Here is a 25,160-nt window from a genome sequence, read left to right on the forward strand (position 1 = left end):
AACATCCACAGTGAAAGCCTGTCCACAAGTAGCTGAGTAAGTCTGAATGAAAAGAAATTAATTCCCTCATGAAATGGGGGAAGCGTTGTCTGCCATCTCTGCCTTCCGCCATCTCCACTTCTGGCCCAGCTCTGGCTCTCTTTGGATACATTTCTGAGTTGATTCAATGTTTTACCAGTCAGTTCTTATTAGGAAACATTATAATTTTCTTCCCCCCACCTCCTGCAGTAGTTTTCTCTTAGACTGAAGACTTAATTCGCCTCACAGCAGCTCAAAAAAGCACCAGAAATGATGGAAGGGGAAGTGGTGGGAATGCATGGGCCCTAGCCCAAAACAAGGCAAATCAGTACTTACCCTGTCTCAATTCACCTTTGGGACTAGAATCTCAATACTCAATCAGAAAATTGGTCAGTCAAGGCTTAGACTGATGCCACTGGGGGCCATGCCAGGAGACTTTGAAAGAAGACACTAAGATACAAAAATACTGGAGACTATATTTTAATGAGCAGTTTGATTAAATCTAAATTACGGTGGCTAATCAAAGGCTATAAAAAGCTGTTTTAAAGTTGTAATAAAATCTTATCAAAAGTGAGTGAATTTAAAGAGGTAAAAAGTAGACAAAACCTAGCGCAGTCTCTCAGTAACAACTTCCAAATGCACACCATATGATTATGTGTTTCCTACTCATTATAATAACAGATAAGAGAACTGAAAAATACATACGCTACAGACTTTTTTTTTTTTTAAAAAAAAAACCCTTTTTAAAAAAAAACCCTTATTGACAAAGCATGAAAGTATCAGCAGTCCAAACAATGCTTTAAACTTCATACCTAACTTCTAATTAAGGAGTTGCTTTCACTATATACTATGAGTTTCAGAAATGGAGACCTAGAACAAGTTAAATGATGTAGCAGTAGAGCAGGATCAACAAATGCATATTGTTGAAATATGAACTCTTAAAAAGCACAAACAAAATGTCACATTAGTTCCCCACAGCTTTTTTTAAAATCTTTTTTTTTGGCATCTGAATTTTCATTCTTCTTACTGTAGCATTTGATAGGATTTATAAATAGCAATGACTGTTCACCACTGTTGTTTTTGTTTTAACCCTTCTTTTCTTCTTGGATGTGTTTAAATAGTCAAAACTGACAAATATCTGCCAATCAAAGAGTGTAACAGCACCCCCTTCTGGTTTTAACACAGTGAGGTGGAAAACGGGAATTCGGTCATGTAAGAAACCTGTATAGGAGAAACAAGATAAAAGTTAAAATATTCTAAACCTAGGTATTTAGTCATAAGAAATAGGCAAAGAACATTAAAGCCACTAAGTTAGCCCAATCTACCCAACTGCAGGGACTGAGGAGCAATTTTAGAATGGTTTTCAAGGGACATGAGGTAGCTCTGTGCAGGTGAGGTAGTCAACATGTATTCATCACTGTATACAGAGGCAGCACTTCAAATACCTGTTCACACAGAGACTCACTTAACAGCAAGCCTCCCGTCCCACTGCATCCTCCTCTGGTGCGGGCATAAAGGTTAACATCCAAGTACCTGTCTGTTCTGGGCTCATGCTGGCTGCACAGGCATTCGTCATCTCTTCTGATGCAAATGTGGTGGGTGGAGAGGATTATCTGATCAGCCAACTCTGTGCAACAAGTTTGCCTATCCTGTTTAATTAGACCAGCACTTTGGCCCAGCACCTCCTCTATAATCTCAGTAGTGGTATCTTCAAACTTCCTTAGATTTTCAGGAAGAAGCATCCCAGACTCTGAAAAGTTATGCTACTACTGGTTTTGCCATAATGCGCTGCACATTGCTTATGTGAGAATTTTTTCAGGGATTCTTTACGTAAAGTACTGCCTGATCATATTAAAATACTAAATATCAAATATTAAAATATATGTTACAAACATTTTCAAAACATTGATCATTTCTACATTTGAAAAACAAAAGTCAGGGTAATTTGCTGTATGAGGTAAACAGGTGACACCAATCAATGAAACTTAATCAAATTGCAACCAGCCATTTCTGCTGAAAGCAAAAAAAAACCAACCCACCATGCTAGTAATATCATTGAGATGGACTGAAATCAAACCTCATCTTAAAAGATGAAGAATAAAAGAAGGTGTTCAGGCATTTCTGTTAGATTAGCTTATGAGCCTGGGGTCTTTTTTCTCCACCAGCTTTTTCTGGTAATGCTTGTCACAATTTAGTTTTTAAAAAGCAATTACACTCCATGCTGTACCTCAGTGCTAAAATAAACAAAGGACATATTGAACTACTAGCACGTTTCTTTTTTCTGCATTATGTGGTAAAGAAGCATTACTTCAGGCTTAGCTATAATTGCAGTGGTAGATTGGGAGAGATGTGCTATACTGGCTTCCTAAGTGGGAAAGAAGAATGAAGAGATAGCGTCATCTGTAGTCTCTCTCTTTCCAAACAGATTCTCTCTACAGATAAATACACACCTGACTATAAATGTTGTTGTCACTTACAAGATCCCATTTTCTCCCGCTGGATGTTTTGAAGGATCTAGCCCATGCTGCTTCATCTGCACTGCGATATCAAACAAGTAATCATAACATTCACACCTAAAATTAAAGAGAAAAAAAGTGAAATGTAAATGGAGGCTCAAGTCTTACCATCTTTTACGAAAATGAATAGTATTCTTCCTTGAGTTTTAGATCACCAATGTGATGGTCTGCCTGCACAGTTCTATTACTATTTATTTCCATTATTGTGGCAGGGAAAGTACCTAGCATTTTTGCTACATGATCCTGATTTGCTGTGTTTCCATCAGGAAATGAAGAAGTATATTAAAAAAATGGGACAAGGGAAGACTACACAAGCAGTATTAGGAGACGTCACATAAAGCAGAGATTGCCTGCAGGTTTCATAAGAGGAGGAACTTGTCCATATAAAAGCAAAATGTAGGCAACCCAATCAGCTAGTGTTGATATGAAAGGAAAATGAAGCATTGGAATGACGGATGAACCCATTTCCAAAAAGCTCCCTATATATTCAGTGAGGCCAAAAATTAATGTTCTGAATCATTGTCCACAGGTTGGAAATACACACGACATTAAGGTCAATAAGATTTTCAGGTATAACGGCAAAAGATACCATATTCCTGAATTGCATTTACATCGTTTTGGCTTTTTCCCATGTTTCTCCCCATACATAAACTCCATGACGTCTGACCAATACAGCACAAGAGTCTGGGTATTTTTCCATTGCACGTGCCATTCTTTCCTTGAGATCCTTCTCTTCTGGTGTATTCTCAATAATGGGAACCACTAGTATATCATCATATCTAAAAGAAAAGGCAATATTCATGTATTAAAAAAAAATGCTGTGTTTGGATGTATGAAGCTTTTCCCTAAGAACTATATTCTCCTTTGACTGTGTAAAGATGTTAACAAATTCTCAACAGTAGTGATTTTACGCTAGTGAGTCACCCTATAACATAAGAACTCCCCGGAACATCTCTCACTCCCAAACACGGGCTATGTTGGCAATACCTGAGCTACATCTGAAGCACACAAAAAAATAACACTTTAATGTATTAGGTGTAGCTGTTTGTTCACATATCACTTTGTAGTTGGGTCCCTTTATAATTTTTTCAGACTCTCTTCATGCTATATTGGCATTATCTATAAGCTTTATGTCAGCTTAAATTATTTAGAAGATAATCATAAGGAAGGAAGAGAAGCTGTTTGCTGAGGAGCAGAAGAAAATATTTTAAGTAATCCAAAAAGCCCCTGGAAATAAAGTTGTCCTGCTAAGGCATTTAAATGGAAAGCAGAGTCAACACATGAAAAATAAATTCTACACGATGAAATCATTGGTGGGCTACATGTGATCTTAAGAGAGCCTGAGAACCCCAGCTCCAAAACCAAGATGATGCATGTTACTCAGTGGAACTTGCCTAAGAGTTTATTTTGAAGGAGGACTGGGATATCTGGCATTGTTTGAACCTTAATTATCACTGGCAGAAACTTGTTCAAATAGTAAATCCCCAGTTTAGGTTCAGATTCATCATTGAGATCACACAGATATTTCATGAGTAGATGCTGGTAGTACCTACTTTTATAAAACACAGGGAGAAAGAAGTGCTAAAAATAATACAGCTTGTACTTCAAATCAGATATTCAGAAAATTAATGTCTTATCCCTTACAGTTTTAAATATCGATGTTTTCCCAGGGCAGTCTACTAGAATAGTGAACGAAGAAAATTAAGCAGGTTTTGCAGGTTCACTTTGACTCTTACTCATTAAAATTAGATTTGGAGCATTTGGTATTAGTGAGGCCAAATGAGTGAAGGGATTGGCTACCTAGCTTCTGCTTTATACTTGGACATGAATTTGGAAGCAGGTATGAATACCAAAACTTATGCCTAATCAAGAACTAACTAAAGGGCAAGAAGCGCAAAGTAAAGGGCAAGAAATAAATGCACAGGCATTGGAAGCAGGAACAGGTATCCTGGGAAGAGTATAGGGATGCTGCCTAGTTGTGTAGGGATGGGGTCAGGAAGGCAAAGGCACAGCAGGAGATGAGCTTGGCAAGGGATGCAAAGAATAACAAGAAGGGCTTCTAGAGGTATGAAAATCAAAAAAGGAAGATCAAAGAGAGTGCATCTGCCCTGATGAGCGAGACTGTAAAGCTGGCAACAACAGATGAGGAGAAGGCTGACATACTCGACAACTTTTTTGCCTCAGTCTTCACTAGCAACTTACTTCCCACACCTCTTGAGGGGATGGGCTGCAAGACACAGACTGGGAAAGCAAAGTCCCTCCCGCTGTAAGAGAAGATCGGGTTTGTGACCACTTGAGGAACCTGGACGTACATAAGTCTATGGGATCAGATAAGATGCACCCAAGAATTCTGAGGGAATTGGCTGATGTAGTCTCCAAGCCACTCTCCATCACATTTGAAAACTGGTAGCAGTCAGGTGAAGTCCCTGGTGACTGGAAAAAGGGTAACATTGTACCCATTTTTAAAAAGAGCAGAAAGGAGGACCCTGGGAACTACTGACCTGTGAGCCTCATCTCTGTGCGTAGGAAGATCATCAAACAGATCCTCCTGGAAGCTACACTAAGGCACAGAGGACAGGGAGGTGATTCCAGACAGCCAGCACATCTTCACCAAGGGGAAGTCCTGCCTCACCAACCTAGTGGCCTTCTATGATGGAGTGACTGCATCAGTGGACAAAGGAAGACCCACGGATGTCATCTATCTGGACTTAACACCTCTGATGTGGTCAACAACAACCTTCTCTCTAAATTGGATAGATATGGATTTGGTAGATGGACTGTTTGGTGGATAAGAAATTGGTTTGACGGTTGCACCCAGAGGGCAGTGATCAATGGCTCAGTGTCCAGATAGAGATCGGTGTTGTTTAATATCTTCATCAATGACATAAACGATGGGATCGAGTACACTCTCAGCAAGTTTGTGGATAACACCAAGCTGAGTAGTGAGGTTGACAGCCCTCAGGGACAGGATGCCATCTAGAAGAACCTTGACAAGCTGCAGAAGTGGGCTTGTGAAAACCCCATCAGGTTAAACAAGGCCAAGTGCAAGGTCCTGCACCTGGGCTGGGGCACCCCTCAGTATCGACATAGGCTGAGGGATGAAGAGATTGAGAGCAGCCCTGTGGAGAAGGTCCTAGGGGTCATGGTGGGTGAGAAGTTGGACATGAATTGGCAATGCACCCTCGCAGCCCAGAAGGACAACCATGTCCTGGGCTGTATCAGAAGACGGATGGGCAGCAGGTCTAGGTAGGTGATTCTGCTCCTCTACTCTGTTCTGGTGAGACCACACCTGGAATACTGCTCTGGAGCCCTCAGCACAGGAGGGATACGGACCTGTTGGAGTGGCTCCAGAGGAGGCCACAGAAATAATCAAAGGCCTGGAACACCTCTCTGATGAAGAGAGGCTGAGAGAGTTGCTCAGCTTGGAGAACAGAAGGCTCCAAGGAGACCTTATTGCAGCCATTCAATACTCAAAGAGGGCTTAAAAGAAAGATGGGGAAAAACTCTGTGGGTGAAGCCCTCAAAATAAGCCATCACCCATAATTCGGAATAACTCAGCACTTCCCTTCAGAGGTCATCCTTGAAAAGTAATAACATTATCTTATTATGCATAATTTGGAATAACTCGGCACTTCCCTTCAGAGGTCATCCTGAAAAGTGATAACATTATCTTTAATGAGCTGTTTATACTGGTTTTTCTTTTGAAGTCTGTGAAGTAAAATCTGAAATCCTCTACTCACTTAACATGCCCTGAACTAGCACAAGCAGTACTATGTGAAGTCAAATGTAGTTTGTACATTTTCAATCCAATCTAATGTTGGTTGGTTCCAGTTTCAGTTCAACATTATGTTAAATTGATTGCATTAACACCTCTGTTCTTGAGATATTTGTCAGGACTCATCTCGTTATTTGGTTTGTCTTTGTAGCTTAATAGACCACAGTAGACTTGACATTACAAGATTTAATCTCAGATCTCTTCTATAAACTCAAGACCTTCCTAGGGAAGGCCAATGACTGATTTATTCCAGAGGCCTTTTTACTTCTTATTCCTAGTACTTTATATTACACATTTCAATGCCCATAGCTCAAGTGAGTTGTCATCTATGTATATTGCTGAAAACAAATGATCAAATAGCATGCCTCTTCTCTTAAATACAGAGAAGTACCGGTAATAGCCTCCTGAAGTACACTTCTGGATTCCTTTTATCATCTCCTGATGTGTAATGCTGAACTCTCTCCCTGGGTAAAGAAGGGTAGCCATAACAGCAGCCTTGGAATGAGTATGGATCACTGCGCCTGCCCCTAAGAACAGAAAAAGAAGAAAAGAAAAATGTTAAGAATTAATTTTAGAATGTGCCTATTAAGAAAATTTTATTCATATACTTAATTCCTTTCTTTTGGCTAGGCATCTTAGCAAATGGTGATCTACTGTATTAGAGGAAAAAGTACACAGCAGCCTAAATAAAAGCATGAGATAGTTACTCATCTATAAAGGATAATTACAGGCTGTCTTAGGACACTGCTGTTAACTTTTAGTTAGTGACAATTTCCAGGAGAGAAACTACTTGCATAAATTCAAGGAAAAACACTACTTGTACATTTATTTACATGCTGTAACAATTGAAATTACTATTAATTTTATCAGAGTTCTAAGATTCTGAAGAATTCCCCAAGTTATTAGTGAGATGAAAGTTTGAATACTTTTACTTTCTTCTTGCGCTACTTTCTTTCTTGCTGAAAGTAAAAGTATTCAAACTTTCATCTTCTTTGATTATCCACTGATTCTCTGAAAAAATATTTACTGTTACCTTATTGTGTCATAATGGAAAGATAGGTAGACAATAATTATAATTTACTTATGAAGTTCCAATGATGCCAGAAGTATGAAATGAGTTTTCCTTGGGTACACATGTAACCTTCTTGTGCAGGAAGATCAGAAGAGACTCCCTAAAACCTTTCTAAAGTAACACATGTAAATCTTGCACAACAGCAAAAGCTCTCTATTACTGCCCATATAGAAAAGTTTCATATTTTTTACACCTATTCGTAATTTCGAACCTTTGATCACAGTTGTTGTAAAAGGATCTAAAACATGGCTGAGAAGATGAAAATGTAAATGACACTCACAGGACATTACCATGGATTACCTTCCATTGTTGCACATTCCTTGCAAATCAATTTATTTTATAGTTTTATGTTTATTTTACTGTAACTTCCATGTATAAATAATGTGGTATTGAATTTAAATTTTGTAGATGTGTATATACAGCGTTTCAGTCATCTCTGAACTAAAAACATTTGCTACACACCTCTCATAGTGTAGGCATTCATAAAAAGAGGTGTGCACTGGCTTTTCTTTAGTTTCTTGTATGGTGGAGGACCGCTGATGTCCTGTTCATTCATGTCACAAACAAACATATCTTCTGGCTGCAAGAAATAAGAAATTCTTTTGACCTGTGATGACCCAAATAGTTTTGTTTTTCTTCCAGGGAGACAAATACATACACCATATATTTAATACAGAATGTGATTTTAACTTTGTAAAAATGCTGTAACACATTGCATTTATTCTAGCTTCTAATACTATTTACTGACATTGCCTGATGTGAATTAATATCTGGTACTGGTTTTATTCAGACAGCTGCCAAGCAGTTATCTGTAAAACTAACATTGTCTCAGAAAGGACACTGCCTGTACTTAAATAGCAGACAACACATCAAAGGGAAAAGTGGTAACTGATCCAAGAAAAGAAATGCAGATCTACTTTTTCTTACCCCCTCTCTTAAAAAAAATGAACAAAGGACATGAATTAAACATACATATAATATATTCAACTTATAGAACTATTTTTTAAAACCTTGCTTTTAGTAGCTTTAAATGAACGTCACCTTTGCATCAATTGGCTACCCATAGTAGTACAAGGAACTGTTCACAGCAGCAATATAACTTTCTTCTTTAGAGTTATTTTAGAAATCAGTAGGAAAGAGTTACAACAGATTTCCTAACTCGCTGTACTCAATCCACTGTTACTGCTAGCAAAGAAAAGACCATTATGGTCTTGCCATTTAATATTTTTGCCTGCCTTACTTGCTAACATCTCCAATGAGCACTGCTGCAAAACCCTGAGTTTCTATCGATGAAGAGTTTTCTTTCACTTCTTATTGTGTTTACACTCAGATCTATAAAGAAACAGATTCTTTCCACGTATTCTTCTATTCTGTCCTGCTGTCATAAAATAGTTATCATTTACCATTCTCCCCTCCACTTATATTCTGGGTGTTTTTTGAAAGGAGACAGACAAGGTCACCCTTTCATGGGCAGAGCCCATCTGTTTACCGAGAACATCAAGACACACATTTATAATCACTCAAATGAAAATATATAGAGATGCAGCGTTAATGCTTAAATACCTATGTGCCACAGTAATTTGGAACTGTAGCCGGACAGCTATAAAACTATTCAAGCCTGACAAAGTAAGGTGGACTTCAGTAACGTTCAAATCTCACACTCTTCTGTATTAAGTTAAAGCAAAGAGATCACGCAGACTAATCTGCACTGGCCACTGAAACAGACATTGGCTCACTATACTACTGGAGTACTGGGTGAACTCCTCAGTTGTTCCAATAAAGCAGTCAAGAGTATAACAAGTTGCTAATTTTACCCAAGTTAAAATGAGACACTAAGCAAAGGTGCTTTCATCCATCTCAGGTTAAGTTCTGAGGTAAAAAAACAGTTCAATATACCTGCATTCTTTCCTTTTGGACTCCTGAAGGAGCGATGTAAATTTCATTTCTAAGAAAAGTTAGAGACAGGGAAAAACAGATAAACACAGAGTAGTCAACTGCATGGGCATTACTTGATCCACTACAATTGAAATAGCATATCTAGACCCTCGTAATTTAATAACTTTCTTGCTTCTTCCACAGACTGGCATGTAGATGGTTTTCAAAACAGAGCCAAACCATACAAGGGCATACGAAATCTCTAATTTGCAGAGGTACAAAAGCATGCCTTCAACTTGACAAGAAACACATAGGAAAAGCAGCCTTATTTTTCCTGCAGAGAAAAAACACAGCCTCCCTATGAAACAATTCCAAACTCAAATCCCCAGAATTCAGAATATAACTGGAACAACAGAAATCACAAGCAGATACTGAACTATGACAAAACAGGTGACAAAATTATTACTTAAAATCCAGACTATCTATAAACAATATTAATAATCTGCAGTACTCTACAATGTAAATACTTTTGGAGTTTGTTATAACTGTGTAGTTTAGGTTTTTAATGCATTTATATATTTATTTCTATTGATAAAAGTAACACTAATTAAATGACATTAAACGACTGAAATTCAAGTAGAAGTGCATCACTTCTTGCAAGGCTTGCATGATCAAATACTATAAAAATTGATTTAAATTAATGATTTTAAGATGGTATCTGAAGATTTTTAATAATTGAAAAAAAATAAGATTATCTCAACTGTAATCACCATTAAGTTTCAACAGTAACATACTAAATTTAGGAGCACGGAGACACCTAGTGAATCATTAGTCAAGCTACAGATACATTTCTTAAGGAATATGAGATGTTTATATTTCTGTACAAGAGCATTTAGAAGAGCAAGGAAGGTGGTGCAGATTGTAACAAACAAGTCATGTGAGGATCAGCTGAGGGAACTGGGGCTGGGGAAGGGTTATTGGGCACTGGATCAGGCTGTTCAGGGAAGCTGTTGAGTCACCATCCCTGGAGGTATTTAAAAGATGCTTAGGCATGGTGTGTAGGGACAGTTTAGTGGTGGATTTGTCAGTGTTAGGTTTATGGTTGGACTCACTGATCTTAAAGATCTTTTCCAACCTATAAGTTTCTATGATGCTATGATTCTAACTCTTCCAAAAATCGAACTCTTCAGATGAGGTACTCTTCATAGTGGTAAAATGGCTGTGAAGTACATCAAAACATGGCTTTATCATATTTGTAACTTTTAAGATTCATGAATTAACACTGCCAACATTGCATTAATTTGGTCTCAATTCTTTTGCATGAGCAAGATGACTGAGAAAGCGACATATCAAGAAATCAAGTGGTAATTTGGTTACTAATGAAAGACGTGATTTTTTTCTTATTTTTTTTCTTTTTTAGAAATTAATCACAAGCAGGAAATCTGATGATGAAATACAGTCTTGAAATACAGGACACCTGACAAAGAATTCTAGATCCATTTTTAACATGCTATTCCACATCCAAATTGGCAATTTTATTCTGAGTAGTTGATATGAATTGCACAGTGAGTAATGCTGACTAAGATCAGCTGGTAAGACCAGTTGTTAGAATTTCAATTTTTCTTTCACTATTTTCTATGCAACATTTCTACGGTTGTATGATCTCTGCCTCATAGTTATTAATTCTGATACATAGCTACTGTTACTTTAGGTACAAAACAGTACAGCCATGCAGATTATTATTCCTACACCATGTACAATATTGGTACCAACTCAAATATGTATTTTGGTATAATCTGAGAAATCAAGTTATAGAATTTCTGAGGAAAACTGTACTACTATGTAGTAGCCTGTACTATTTAGTGTCTGTTGACACCATTTTTCTTGCCACAACCAACATGAATAGCTCTGAAATGATGAAAAAATAGGCTATATTTAGCTACTAGAAAGATCTTTCCATAAACAAAGAATTTTAAAAAGAATTAATCCTCTTATCACTCTTCTATTATTATTGCTCTTGTGTTGCTTGCAAAATCAAATGAAAGTGAAATGATCTGCTAGCCATTAGGATAGCACAAATGTTAGCATTTACATCCTTACTTCATATATATCTCACATATTCAAACAGCATTAGCTGTTTGTGTCTGCATGCAAGTGTATGTCTGAAAATTGAGAGGTCAGACAATTGCAAGTTAGTTTGTCATAACACCCTGTGACTGGGGACAGAATTGCAGGCTCTGTGCAAAGTGTTTTGCAGAATGAGGACTTCTTTTTTTTCCAGTGACCACTGAGTGGAGCTCTGTCACCATTAGAAGATTGGAAAGTATGAATAAGGCGGGGCCAGCAAACTGAAAAGCAAAGTGGTGCTCCTTAGTAGTGCTTACACACCAAAAATTGTTTTGCCCTTAACTGTCCTGCTTTAATTACACACTAAGAACATCTCCTTCAAAATTACCTCATTAAAAGAGTAGTGGAATTCGTCTCATCTAGCCAGAGGCATTTGAAAGCCATTTGCCTGGTGTAACCCACTCTAAATGCCAGTCAATTGAATGAAAATGAGAGGATGTATTGTTTCTTACAGAGAATTTGTCTACCTTAAACAAAGATAGGAAAAGGACATAAAAAAAAAAAAGTCACTCTCCGATGAAGGGACTGCAATGACTAATCTGGAATGGCCACCTCCCTTCTACATGGTTAAATCTGGCATATTGTTCATTTCCCCTCTACTTTCTTGCTCACTCAACTTTCATATGTTCTTCATGGAACTGAAATGCCCTCAGTAACTACTAAACACAGCCACCTCTGTAACCATCACATTTTTTCTCCTCCAGCTTTACTTACCCATGTTTCAAGCTGATTCCTCCACCCGTTCCTGTTACCCAGCCTAAACCATAAAACAGTCTACAAAGCTCTGGGATAAGATTTCTTGGATGTAACTTCTCCTAAAAAGAAAGGAAAGAAATAAATTAAAAACCATCAGAAAGATCACAACCCTAAGAATTTCAGTTCTGAAAATGAGATTAAAGGGTTAGCGCTTTGATACTGCAGTACAACAGTCTGATTTATGCTTCAGCTACAAAATGACCGCATGTTCGCACAATTCCCTTTACACTTTGTAGGGGCCATTCATGCCTCAAAATGAACAAACAAAACCCCCACACAAAGCACTGATTGTATTTCACAGGAAAGGTCTAACCTCAAATCTATTCCAGAGCACTGGCCCACCAGTGACATTAAGTCATAGACTACTGCCATAAAATTAGTCAATGCATCTAACAGTACACATTTTGAAAATTTCAACAAATAACTTTTCCCATTGAATCAGTTTTCCCTAGGTTCACTCTGCTTGATATACAAATTTCAGTAGAAAAGACTTTGTTAGTTCTGCTATATAATACTTCTATATAGCAGTCAAAAATACCACAGAAATCATAGGCAAATTATGTGATGAACTTCCGGTTCCTACAATTTTACAATATGATGTTACCTCACATGCAATGTAGTCAGAAAGCAAATTGCGTTATTTTAATATTTCTTTCAGAATGGAAAAAAGTTCTTACATTTTTCAATATTCCGTTGTTTATTATACCTATATCTATAAATAAAAAGTGACAGCAATTCATTCACAGTTAATCTAAACCATAACAAATTTACAGTACAAGCCAAAGCTATTTATTTGAAATCCTACACATTACTCTGCACTGAACATACGAATCTAAGAAAGCTGTACTAGCAAGTAATAGTCTTTGATAAGTGAGTAGTACGTTGCAAAATTAAAAATATTGACTGTTGGAATCATTTACATGAGAAATACAGACAGTATACACAGAGGAAACTGTGAGATACTGCTTTAATTCATGCTGTGTGCTTGAAGTTATGCATTTGTATGTTGTCTTGAGTACTTCTTTTATCTTACCTGAGAGAATAAGAAACCAAAGTCTCTCCTTTTTTCCAGTGTAAAAATAAAAATCGTGTTTTCAAAAGGTCCTGATACAACTGAACCAATCAAGTAAGGGATTAAATAGTAGTGAAACAGAGCAATAATTTTATTTGTGTCGATTCGTCTTCCTGGGTTGTGGTAAGACTTCCACTTAACACTACCACAGTAATACAGCTGGGTCTGTTTTGTATCTGGGTTTATATACCCATATATTGTTTCTTATACACATGTATTTTGTTTCTTATATGGGACAGAAATCAGTAACTATGCACAAGAGATGAGGTCCTTACCTTGTTTTCAACAGAAAAAAATGGATTAGTTTTAGGAAGACTAAACCCTTAGGTCACCAAACACAGTTCCCTGCTACTGTAGCCAACTCTTACATAATTCTTTTAATACATGCATTAAGCCTGATCAGTACTTGAAACTTCAACTTAATAGTGTAGCATCATATTCTTAGAATTACACAATCATAAATGGCTTGGGTTGAAAGGGACCATAAAGATCATCCAGTTCCAATCCTACTGCCATGGGCAGAGACACCCTCCACTGTATCACACTGCTCAAAGCCCCATCCAAACTGGTCCTGAACACTTCCATGATTTCTCTGGGAAACATGTTCCAGGCCTCACCATTCTCACAAGAAAAAAATCTTTTAGAATCATAGAATCACTCGGTTGGAAAAGACTTTTGAGACCATCAAGCCCAACTGTACTTGTCCATTACTAAATCGTATCCCTAAGCACTGCATCTACCCATCTTTTAAATATGTCCAGGGATGGTGATTCAACCACCTCCCTGGGCAGCCTCTTCCAGTGCTTGATTACACTTTTGGTGAAAAAATATTTCCTAATGTCCAATCTGAATCACCCTTGGCGCAACTTGAGGCCATTCCTTCTTGTCCCATCACCTATCACTTGGGAGAAGAGACCAACACACACCTCGCCAAAACCTCCTTTCAGGTAGTTATAGACAGTGATGAGGTCTCCCCTCAGCCTCCTCTTCTGGGGAGGGGAACTGGGGCTGTTAAGCCCAGATCCCTAAGCCGCTCCTTGTAAGAATTGTTACTCAGCCCCTTCACCAGCTTTGTTGCCCTTCTTTGGACATGCTCCAGCACCTCAATGTCTTTTTTGTAGTGAGGGGCCCCAAACTGAACACAGTATTTGAGATGTGGTCTCACCAGTGCTGAGTAGAGGAGCAGAATCACTTCCCTAGTCTTGCTGGCCATGCTGTTTCTGATATAGGCGAAGATGCTATTGGCCTTCTTGGCCCTGGGCACACTAATATTCAGCTGGCTGTCAACCAACAGCCCCAGGTCCTTCTCTGCCAGGCAGCTTTCCAGACACTCTCCCCCGAGCCTTTAGTGCTGCACGGGGCTGTTGGGTCCCAAGTGCAGGACTCGGCACTTGGCCTTGTTAAACCCTCGTACCACTGGTCTCAGCCCAGAGGCCCAGCCTGTTCAGATCCCTTTTTAAAGCCTCCCTACCCTCAAGCAGATCAACACTTTCTCCCAGCTTAGTGTAATCTGTAAACTTCGTAAGGATACAGTCAATCCCTTCATCCAGATTATTGATAAACATTTTGAACAGAACAGCATTAAGCCCTGAGGAACACCACTTGTGATCAGCCTCCAATTGGATTTAACTCCATTTACCACAACACTTTCGGTCCAGCCATCCAGCCATTTTTTTTACCCAGCAGAGAGTATACATGTCCAGGCCACTGGAAGCCAGTTTCTCAAGAACAATACCATGAGAAATGGTGTTGAAGGCTTTACTAAAGTCCAGGTACACTATATCCATAGCCTTTCGCTCATCCATTAAGCGGGTAACCTTGTCACAGAAGGAGATCGGGTTACTTTGGCAGGACCCGCCGATGCTGACTAGTTGTCTCGCATCTTCTGTGTGATAGCACTCAAGATGACATGCTCCATGACCTTCCCCAACACCAAGTTCAGACTGACAGGCCTGTTGCTCCTGGATCCTCCCTCCTGCCCTTCTTTCAAATGGGTATAACATTTGCCAGCCTCCAGTCAAGTGGAACTTCCCCAGTCAGCCAGGACTGCTGGTAAATGATGGAAATGGGTTTGGCAAGGACCTCCGCCAGCTCCCTTAATACCCTCGGGTGGCTCCCATCTGGCCACATAGACTTGTCTAGCAGGTCTCTAACCATTCCTTTCGGATCACTGGACCTTTGTTCCATTCTCCTTCCCTGTCTTCTAGCTCAGGAGGCTGAGTAGCCAGAGAACATCTGATCTTAGTATTAGACTGAGGCAAAGAAAGCATTAAGTACATCAGCCTCATCCTTTCTCACTATTCTTCCCCCTGTGTCAAAGGATGGAGATTCTCCTTAGCCCTGCTTTTGTTGTTGATGTATGTGTAGAAACATTTTTTATTATCTTTCACAGAATTGGCCAATTTAAGTTCTAGTTGGGCTTTAGCCCTTCTGATTTTCTCTCTGCATGATCTCACTTCATCCTTATAGTTCTCCTGAGATGCTTGCCCCTTCTTCCAAAGCTCATAGACTTTCCTGTTTTTCCTGCGGTCCACCCAGATCTCTCTGCTCAGACAAGCTAGTTTTCTTCCCCAACAGCTCATTTTTCAGCACATGGGGATGGACTGCTCTTGCCCAGCCAGGATTTCCTTCTTAAAGGGCATCCATCACTCTTGGGCTCCTTTGCCCTTTAGGACTGCCTCCCAACAAACTTCATCAACCAGCCTTCTGAACAGTAAGAAGTCTGCCCTCTGGAAGTCCAATGTGGCCGTTCTACTGGCCCCCCTCCTTACTTCTCCTAGAACTGAGAATTCTATTATCTTGCGACCACTATGACCCAGTTGTCCTCCAGCAGTCACATCCCCCACAAGTTCTTTCTGTTCAGAAGCAACAGGTCTATTTAGGCACCTTCCCTAGTTGGCTCACTCACCAGATGTGTCAGGAAGTTGTCTTCCACACACTCCAGGAACCTCCTAGACTGTTTCCTCTCTGCTGTATTATACTTCCAGCAGACATCTGGTAGGCTGAAGTCTCACACAAAGACCAGGGCTAGCAATCACGAGACTTCTCCCAGTTGCTTCTAGAATAACTCATCAGCCTTTTCTTCCAGGCTGGGTGGTCCATAACAGATTCCTGTCATGATGTCTGCTTTGTTCTCAGGTGCTCTACTGATTTTTACGCAGAAGCACTCACTCCTATCATCACCATCATTAAGCTCAAGACTATCAAAACTTTCTAACATAGAGGGCTGCCCCATCACCTCTCCTGCCTGAAGTGTGTACAGCCAACCTTGGCAGCTCTCCATTTATGCAAGTCATCCCACCACATTCCATGATGGCAATTATATCATAGTCTTCCTGCATTACAATTAGTTCTAGTTCCTCTTGTTTATTGTCCATGCTGCATGCATTGGTGTAGATGCACTTCAGCTGGGCAGTTGATCCCACTACACTTTTGAGGGGAATAGTCTTAATTCCTGAGTGACTACTCGCTGAATTTTCCAACTCATCAATAATCTTTACCTCTTTGCTGCTACTTGAAGTGCCATCCCCCACTTCCTCTGAGGTGGTGGACCAAACGTCCTCACTACCACACCCTTCCTCAAACACTGAAGCGCCATTCCCAGGCTTTTTACTATCAAGCCTGGTTTTGTCCCCCTCTCCCTTCACAACTGGTTTAAAGCTCTTTTAATGAGCCCTGCTAGTTTCTTGGTAATTATCCTTTTGCCCCTTGGGTAGAAGTGCATAAGCGGCCATCCTTGGACAGCAACCCTGGTGCCACGTAGGCCAATCATGATCAAAGAAAACAAAGTTTTGCTCCTCCCACCGGGTTTGGAGCCAGGTATTTATTTCTTGGCTCTAATCCTTCCCTCACCATTTCCTCTAGTAGGAATGGCAGAAGAGAACGCTAGCTGTGCACCCAACTCCTTCACCATTTGTCCCAAGCTCCTGAAGCCCCTCTTAACTGCCCTCAGATTCCTTGTTGGGGTTTCCTTACTGCCTACTTAGAAAATCGATAGAGGATAACAATACATGCGCCTGACCAGAACTGGAAGTTTTCTTCCTACATCTCTAACTGAAGCCCCAGGCAGGCAGCACGCTCCCCTGTGTAATGAGTTCAGTCTGCATTTTGGGCCTTCTGTTCCCTTCAGAAGGGAGTCCCTTTTTGATGAAGGGCTTAGAGAACGTTTCTAGGCTGTGAGACCCATCAACCTCATTGAGGTTTGGTTCCATATGCAGAGCTTCAGATGTGTTGTGCAAGGGAACCTGCGAGGCTGAGGCTGACACAGGGGAGACAGGCCTGCTGTGCTGGGCAGGAACCTGCCTGCTGCCATTCCCCCCATCTCCTAAATTTCTCTCTTCAGATGAATGGAGAGAGGATGGGGAATCTGTCACATTAACAATGCCCGCCTGTTGGGTCCGAGACAGGGAGCATAAGTTGTTAATCTTATGGGTCAATCTCCCTCTCACACTCCCTGATGGTCCTCAGCCCGCTCACCTCCTCCCCAAGTTCTGTCACCATGCAGAGGAGTTCCTTCACTCAAGCACAACTCCCACGAGTGAATTCCACACTGGTGTCCAATACCAGTGCAAGAGGGGCGACACCCTGAAGCTCAGCATCTACATGGCAGCGTGCACCCACAGGGCTCTGTCTGGGAGGTTACATCTGTAACGGCTAGTGCAGAGCTTGGAGAAGCCTTAATTTCGTGCTGAGTGGACACCATGGTTCCCTGCTACTTCTGGACAAGGTCCAGTACCCTCCTAGCACTGTCCCTGCTTGCCCTGCCTGTGAGAACTGCCCGTGCAAACTGCTGAACCTCGCTTTTTTGATGGACCACATGCCTATTTGCTCACTCCTGATCTTCCTAATATCTAATGTAAATCTACCCTCTTTCAGCTTAAAACCATTACCCCTCATCCTATCACTATACTTCCGGATAAAGAATCCCTCCCCAGCTTTCCTCTGGGTCCCCTTTAAGTACTAGAAGGCTGCTATAAGGTCTCCCCTAAGCCTTCTATTCTCCACACTGAACAACCCCAAACTCTCTCAGCCTGTCCTCCTATGGGAGGTGCTCCAGCCCTCTGATGATCTCCATAGCCCTCCTCTGGACTTGCTCTAACAGATACCTGTCCTTCCTGTGCTGAGGACTCCAGAACTGAATGCAGGACTCCAGGTGAGGTCTCGTAAGAGCAGAGTAAAGGGCCAGAACCACCTCCTTCAAACTGCTGGTCACACTTCTTCAGACGCAGCCCAGGATGCAGATGACTTTCTGGGCTTCAAACGCATATTGTTTGGTTATGCTGAGCATCCACCAGCACCCGCAAGTTGTTCTCTTCAAGGCTACTTTCAAATCCATTCTCTGCTCAGCCTGTAAGTATGCTGGGGATTACCCCAGCCCAGGTGCAGGACCTTGCACTTGACCATGTTGAACTTCATGAGGCTCACACAGGCCCACCTCTCAAGTCTGTCAAGGACTCTCCGGATGGCATTCTTTCTCTCCAACATGATGACTGTGCCACACAGCTTGGTGTCATCTGCAAACTTGTTATGGGTACACTCGATCCCACTGCCCATGTCTCCGACAAAAACACCACCAGTCCCAATACTGACCCCTGAGGAATGCAACTCATCACTGGTCTCCACTTTTACACTGAGCCACTGACCCAAAACTCTTTTGAGTGCATCCAGTCAATTCCTTATCCACCAAGTGGTCCATCCAACAAATCCATGTCTCTCCAATTTAGAGACAAGAATGTCGCACAGGGTAGCGTTGAATGCTTTGCACAAGTCTATATAGATGCTATCAGTTACTCTTCCCTACCCACCAAAGCTGTAGCCCCACCAAATTTGCCAGGCACGATTTGCCCTTAATGAAGCCATGTTGGTTGTCAACAATCACCTTCTTATTTTCCATGTGCCTCAGCAGTTTCCAGGAGGATCTGCTCCATCATCTTGCTGGGCACAGAGGTAAGAGTGACTGGCCTGTAGTTCCCCAGGTCTTCCTTTATTTCTTTTTTAAAAACGGGAACTTCACTGAACTGCTGTGACTTCTTAAATAAGATGGATAGTGGCTTAGCAATGTCATAGAATCATAGTATCGTTTGGTTTGGAAGGGACCTTAAAGATCATCTAGTTCCAACCCTCCTGCCATGCGCACGGTCAGCCCTCACCAGATCAGACTGGCCAAGGCCCCATCCAGGAACCTGGTCTTGAACACCTCCAGAAATGGAGCATCCACAGCTTCCCTGGGCAACCTGTTCCAGTGACTCACCACTCTCATCATGAAGAAATTCCTCCTTACGTCTAGTCAAAATCTGCCCCTCTCCAGTTTATACCCATTAACCTTAGTCCTATCACTACAAGTCTTTGTAAACAGTCCCTCTCCAGCTTTTCTGTAGGCCAATTTCAGGTACTGGAAGGTCACTATAAGGTCTCCTTGGAGCCTTCTCTTCTGAAGGGTGAAAAGTCCCAACTCTCTCAGCCTGTCCTCATATGGGAGGTGCTCTAGCCCTCTGATCATCCTTGTAGCCTTCCTCTGGACCCGTTCCAACAGCTCCATATCCTTCTTATGTTAAGGATTCCAGAACTGGACACAATACTCCAGATGAGGTCTCACAAGAGAGGAATAGAGGGGCCAGTTCATCTGCCAGTTCCCTCAGAAGCCATGGATGCATCTCATCAGGTCCCATCGACTTGTGCACCTTCAGGTTCCTTAGATGGTCTTGCACGTGATCTCTTCTTACAATTGGTGGTTCTTTGATCTCCCAGTCTTGTCTTTGCCTTCTGTGACTTGGGCAGTGTGGCTTGAGCCCTTACCGGTGAAGACTGAGGCAAAAAAGTCATCGAGTACCTCCGCAGTTGTCAATGGCACTTGTTTCTGAAGCAATTATCTCCAAAGAACTGGGATTCAGTTCAAATGCTATTCCTGCATGCTCTGATTTTGTTTCTATTATTTACAGTCTTTTTTAATATATTAAAAAATTATCTCTTTATTCATTTCAAGTGACAGAGGCAAGACTATAATCAGCACTCCTAGAAACTTATGTAAGAAGTTAAGATTTTTAAAGCACGTGAACCTTCACCAGTTCGCATTACCTAAAATATACTGAACAACATATACAAGAGTATATAAAGGAAAAAGACCCCAGGCCAAATAAGCAAACTCCTACATTCACAGTAAAAAAAATATGAAATCTTCCCCATTCACACAGCTGAAAATGAAACCACTCCTTTCCAGCTCTTTGTTACCGAGAACAGTTGTACACATCAAGTATATTCCAACTAAACATTCCTGAAATGCCAATGAGACTGAAAATATGAACGTGAATCCAAAAAACAGTAATCCAAAAATATTAATGCATGTGTCTCATACATTTAGAATACAAAGCAAGTGCATATTATGTGTAAATCATGGGTCCCTATTTTGTTGTTCTGATTTAATTATACAGAATTAATGACTGTACATAATTTTTATCTACCCACCTGTCATAAAACTCAGTCCCACAATATCTTGTTTTGACTCTTATTCAAAATGACATCACCTCGTATTTCTAACCTATGCACTACACCAGTAAATTCCGTGTCAAAGAAAAAATTCTCTCTTCTACTTTCACTGCAACAAGCTTATATAAACATGTTTAATATTGCTATTATTCATTGAATATACACAGCTATAAAAAATTCCTACAAAAACACTCCTATGGTTGTTTCATATTTTGCTTGTTTGATAAGGCTAGACATTTATTGCAAAATTACTATTTATATGAGAACATCAGTGCTTTTTACCACATTATAATTTGTAAAAGACTGAATTCAGAAGCTACTATCATCAAGAATATCTGAAAGTAAATACGATCAAGGAATTTTGACTATTTTTCTGAAGAATTCCAGGATTATAAATTAATTCTCAGAGTTTAAAAATATTTTTCCAGGATCAGTGGATACTGATTATAAACATAAACTACTCAAAGAAAAACATTACCACGTTTCATGTTTAAAATTACTGATAATAAAAGTAACAGTTCTTTCCTTAACTAGAAAAGGGTATTTGCTGTAATAAGACTGGTAGTGAACACACGTGAAAGCAGTAGGCAACTAAACAGGATTACTCTTTGTCAAATGGCAATTAGCAGTACTTGTATATTTGATTTTTAAGTTGAAGTACAGATGCCATTTGTTATCTCCTCCTTCGTAACTCCAACTCAGGAGCTCACCAGTTTTCTGACACAACTAATATGAACTATTTAGATTCTTTGCTGCTATGCTGTTTCAATCTTAGCCTAAGTTTCTACATGCTATTAGGTATGAAGGAAAACACTACAAACTTCCATGAACTAGAAGCGACTAATTTTTCAATCCCTTAATTATTGTTTTGAAAACAAATTTGCAGGTAAATTTCTAAACAGTACTGACTGAAAATATTCACTGAAAATTTAGAATATTTCCAGCAAACCTCTTCAAAAAATTATTATTGTATTCTTCAATATTGTCATTGCACAAGAAAAACTAGGTTTTTTCCTTTTTTATTCAAATTACTGTACCTAATACAATTTAAAAACAAACAAACCAAAACAAAACACACCCATCCTCCCAACCCAAAACCCCAGAAAACAATGTGCATCTAATATTATGAAAATCAAGGTGGACTCAGGCTACTCGTGAAACAAACTTTACAAATAAGTTTTTGGGGATAACTTTCAAAAGGTGTAAAATTGAACTACAATGTGGATATTTTAAGATATAGCAGATAAACAGTGCATGAACTATGTAACTCCCTTTCATAAATTGATTAGAAATCACATATTTTCCTCAGAAATAAGCAGACTACATAGATTAAATCATACCATTGGTATTTCAATACTGATGGGTAGTAAATCATGATGAGGTTTCTCTGAATAGCCACATAGTGCACGTCTGATGTGGCTGAAAAGATCTGTGCCACACTGTATACGTAGAGTGACAAAAGTACCATTGAAAAGCTGGTAGCTCACTGTTTAAAATCTGTCTTTTGCACGGAAATAGATCAAATAAACCAAAGTAGCAAAATAAAGCCATGATCCTTTAAAAAAGTTTATTTCCTACACCACCTTCAGCACCACACAAGGATTCTTTAACACAAAAGGGAGTTTTTATAGGTAACAAATAGCTATATGGAAGAGATAGGAAAGCAACGTGATGAGGACTCCCACTCTGCTTAAAAGTCTCAGACTGTCAATTTTGATATCAAGACCTCCAACTGAAATTGATCATTTACAGTGTGCCTTTTTTATGTTTTCAATTTTTAACTGCAACAATTAGAAGCTTTAACAGTTGTTTTTTAAATGACATTTTAAGAATTAAAAAAAAATAAAAATTAGCTGCTCTACTGGCTCAGCTCAGTAATTTATGCCCATTAAAGGATATTTCTAAGAGAAACATTTGTTTAGCAGCCAAAACCCACACTAGGAGGGGTATTCTGTTAACACCCACAGAACAAGGAGAACAAAAGCTTTTAGCACATACCAAAACTGGTCATCAGGTAGTTACTTACTGCCTATACCTGAAACATGAAAAGAGGTGCTGTTGTTACCATTCTCTCCCCACACTCTGATATGACAGTGATTCCAAAGTTGAAGACTGAGTGATCCTTGATGGTCTGACATAAGACCGTATGACTTAAGGAAAGGGAAACTGGGATTTTGTGAGCCACTCAAGATGGTGTTCTTGGGTTCTCAGAATTACAGCAAGCAAAGGCTTTGTTTAATGCAGCACCTCTGAACAGAGTCCTTGCTTCTTGTTGCATTTGCTACAGGGAGCTGCATGCCAGCGGAAAATGCTTCCAGCTGGTATTGGACTTACAGAATCAGGCATGAGGAAGCAGTGGAGGTTGCATGAGAGAAAAAGGCATGAGTGCAAGACTAGCAGTGGTTCTGAGGCGGGAGACAAGGGAAGATGAAGTGAGGGAGACAGCAGCCTGGGGAATATCTGACAAGTTTTTGAAGCTCTGGTTTAACCTCCTCTTTAAAACCTGCAATGACCATGAGTCACAAACTTCTCAAGCAATCTGTCCCAAGACAGCAATATTTTCCTAATGCCTAACCTAAACCTTGCTTGCTGAAACTTAAGCTTGTTACCTATTACTAGTTATGCACACAAGGAAGACATTTCCTCGCTTTCTGTAACATTTCACATATTAAGACAGCAACTCCACTTGCTCCTTTTTTTGACTAAGCAGGTTCTTTCCCTCTTTCCTGGCAAGCTACATTATCTAGGCTGCTGCTGATTCTCATCTCCCTGGTGTCACTCCACAATGTTGACAAGTTCCACATACAGATGACATAGATATGACTGGTCCAGGTGATGCCCCTATATGCTCTAGTATGGCATTTGCTTCATTTGATGAAGCACAGCACTGTGGACTCATGTTTAGGTTATCATGATGTATAGTAATGAACACTTACCAAACTACAAAAAAACCCAATCAACTGATTTAAAGAACAGTTTCCAACCTCCCCTTGCTTTCTAACACTCCTCACCAAAGTGGGAGGCTAGGTGCAGCTGGGTAAGGATTCCGAGATAATATCTCAGTAACAACTAGGTAGTTATTATTAAGCAGGTATTCCTTTATTTGCAGCGCTGGGTGTGTGGGGGACTGCTCCTCCAAAAACATGCACACCAAGTGAGAAAACCGTGCATCTTTTATGTTACAGATCTATGCATATTCATTTTATCTCCCAAAAATGCTTCACATATTCATTATTTCCAAGACATCAAGAATGCCTCATTTGCATGCGCAGTCAATCCTTTGAGTGCTCGTGAACATGCCTCCTGGGGTCCAAAGATGAAGGCTCGAAGCCTTCCTCATTGGTAAACTTTCAACCTTGGAGGAGGTGCAGCCCAAACTTTGAAAAAAACCCGTTCCTTTTCTGCTGGTGCAGCAATGTGGCTTCCCTGCCTCCTCATCTTATCCTACAGGATGCCTGTTCCTTGCACAATGGGTCCTCTTTTAGAAAAACAGTTCTCAAGTCACATACCACTATAAGATACACAAGCTTAGACAACTGTTGATCAATACACAAACTTAAACCTTTGACACTTATCACAAATCAAACATGGAAAAAAAAATCAAAACAAACCTAAAACACCAGTTACCATAAATAAATAAAAAGGGCCCTAAGTCCTGTTAAAGCAGCCAGACTGTCAGCTAGTAACTTTTTAGGAAGTGTTGTAAATTTCATAACAGCCCTACAATCTCTTCTACTTAATAACTACGAAGGTTACAACCTAATTACTAAGGTGACAAGAACAGCCTCAACGACTCCGCTTGCGAACTGCTGTTCTGGAGCAGGCCCTGATGCAAAGTGTCCCCGTCCACGCGGCGGGGAGAGGGCGAGGCCCTCGGCAGGATCAGGAGTGGCACAGGCGGCCACAGCAGCGCCCGGTCACCGTCCCGCCTCGGGCTTTCAGGAGTCTCTGTCAACCGGCGCCGGGCCCCCGCGGCGCTCGGCTGCGCCCGAAGACAAGTGGTGGCCAACCCCACACGGAGGGACGCCACCGAGCCCTAAGCTGCTCTAAAGCCAGCGTGGCCTCAGGGACCGACGCCGCGTGCGGGTCAGCTTATGGCCTCTCTTTACCTGCGCGCCGTCTCGGTCGTTAGCAGCAGCCATGGCACCGACTACGCGGCGAACGCGGGGTCCTTGCTTGGGGACTTGTTTCAGGAGCGGCTGCTGCAGAACACCAACCTGTCCCTGGCGACGGGGCACTTGCCCGAGCCGCACCCTCGAGGTCGTGGCGGGCCCCGCCCCCGGGCGGAGGCAGACTGGCCGGGGTGGGATGCAGAAAGCAGGCTCCCTCACCAGTAGTGGGAATACCTTTAGAGGAGATGCGGGCGCACCCCAGGGCGGACGGGCAGGCAGGGCGTGAGAAGTGGAGGTGCGCCCGTGGTAGGCGTTTGCCCATACCTGGAGCGATAGAGGCAGCCGGGCGCAGCAG

The 25,160-nt window shown here is 40.8% G+C and overlaps 1 protein-coding gene across 1 annotated transcript; it reads right to left on the reverse strand.

Moving 5' to 3' along the window:
• Positions 1-476: 476 nt before the first annotated feature.
• On the reverse strand, positions 477-25,123 carry APIP (APAF1 interacting protein). Its single transcript, XM_054067682.1, has 8 exons — positions 24,803-25,123; positions 12,098-12,198; positions 9,278-9,326; positions 7,844-7,961; positions 6,701-6,836; positions 3,146-3,313; positions 2,469-2,591; positions 477-1,239 (listed from the first exon to the last, which is right to left on the reverse strand). The coding sequence occupies exons 1-7, from the start codon at positions 24,833-24,835 to the stop codon at positions 2,492-2,494; spliced, it is 705 nt and encodes a 234-aa protein (XP_053923657.1). The 5' UTR covers positions 24,836-25,123; the 3' UTR covers positions 477-1,239; positions 2,469-2,491.
• Between the last annotated feature and the right edge of the window lie 37 nt (positions 25,124-25,160).

Source organism: Cuculus canorus, chromosome 5 (genome assembly GCF_017976375.1).
Source record: "Cuculus canorus isolate bCucCan1 chromosome 5, bCucCan1.pri, whole genome shotgun sequence".
Classification (NCBI taxonomy): Eukaryota; Metazoa; Chordata; class Aves; order Cuculiformes; family Cuculidae; genus Cuculus; species Cuculus canorus.

Coding starts and splice junctions, on each gene's coding strand:
- APIP (XM_054067682.1), bottom strand. CDS start 24,835: ATGGCTGCTGCTAACGACCGAGACGGCGCGCAG. Junction 7,962..9,277: donor TCCAAAAGGAAAGAATGCAG/GTATATTGAACT, acceptor TATTTCTTGCAG/CCAGAAGATATGTTTGTTTG. Junction 3,314..6,700: donor ACTTCAGGAGGCTATTACCG/GTACTTCTCTGT, acceptor CTTTTCTTTTAG/ATATGATGATATACTAGTGG.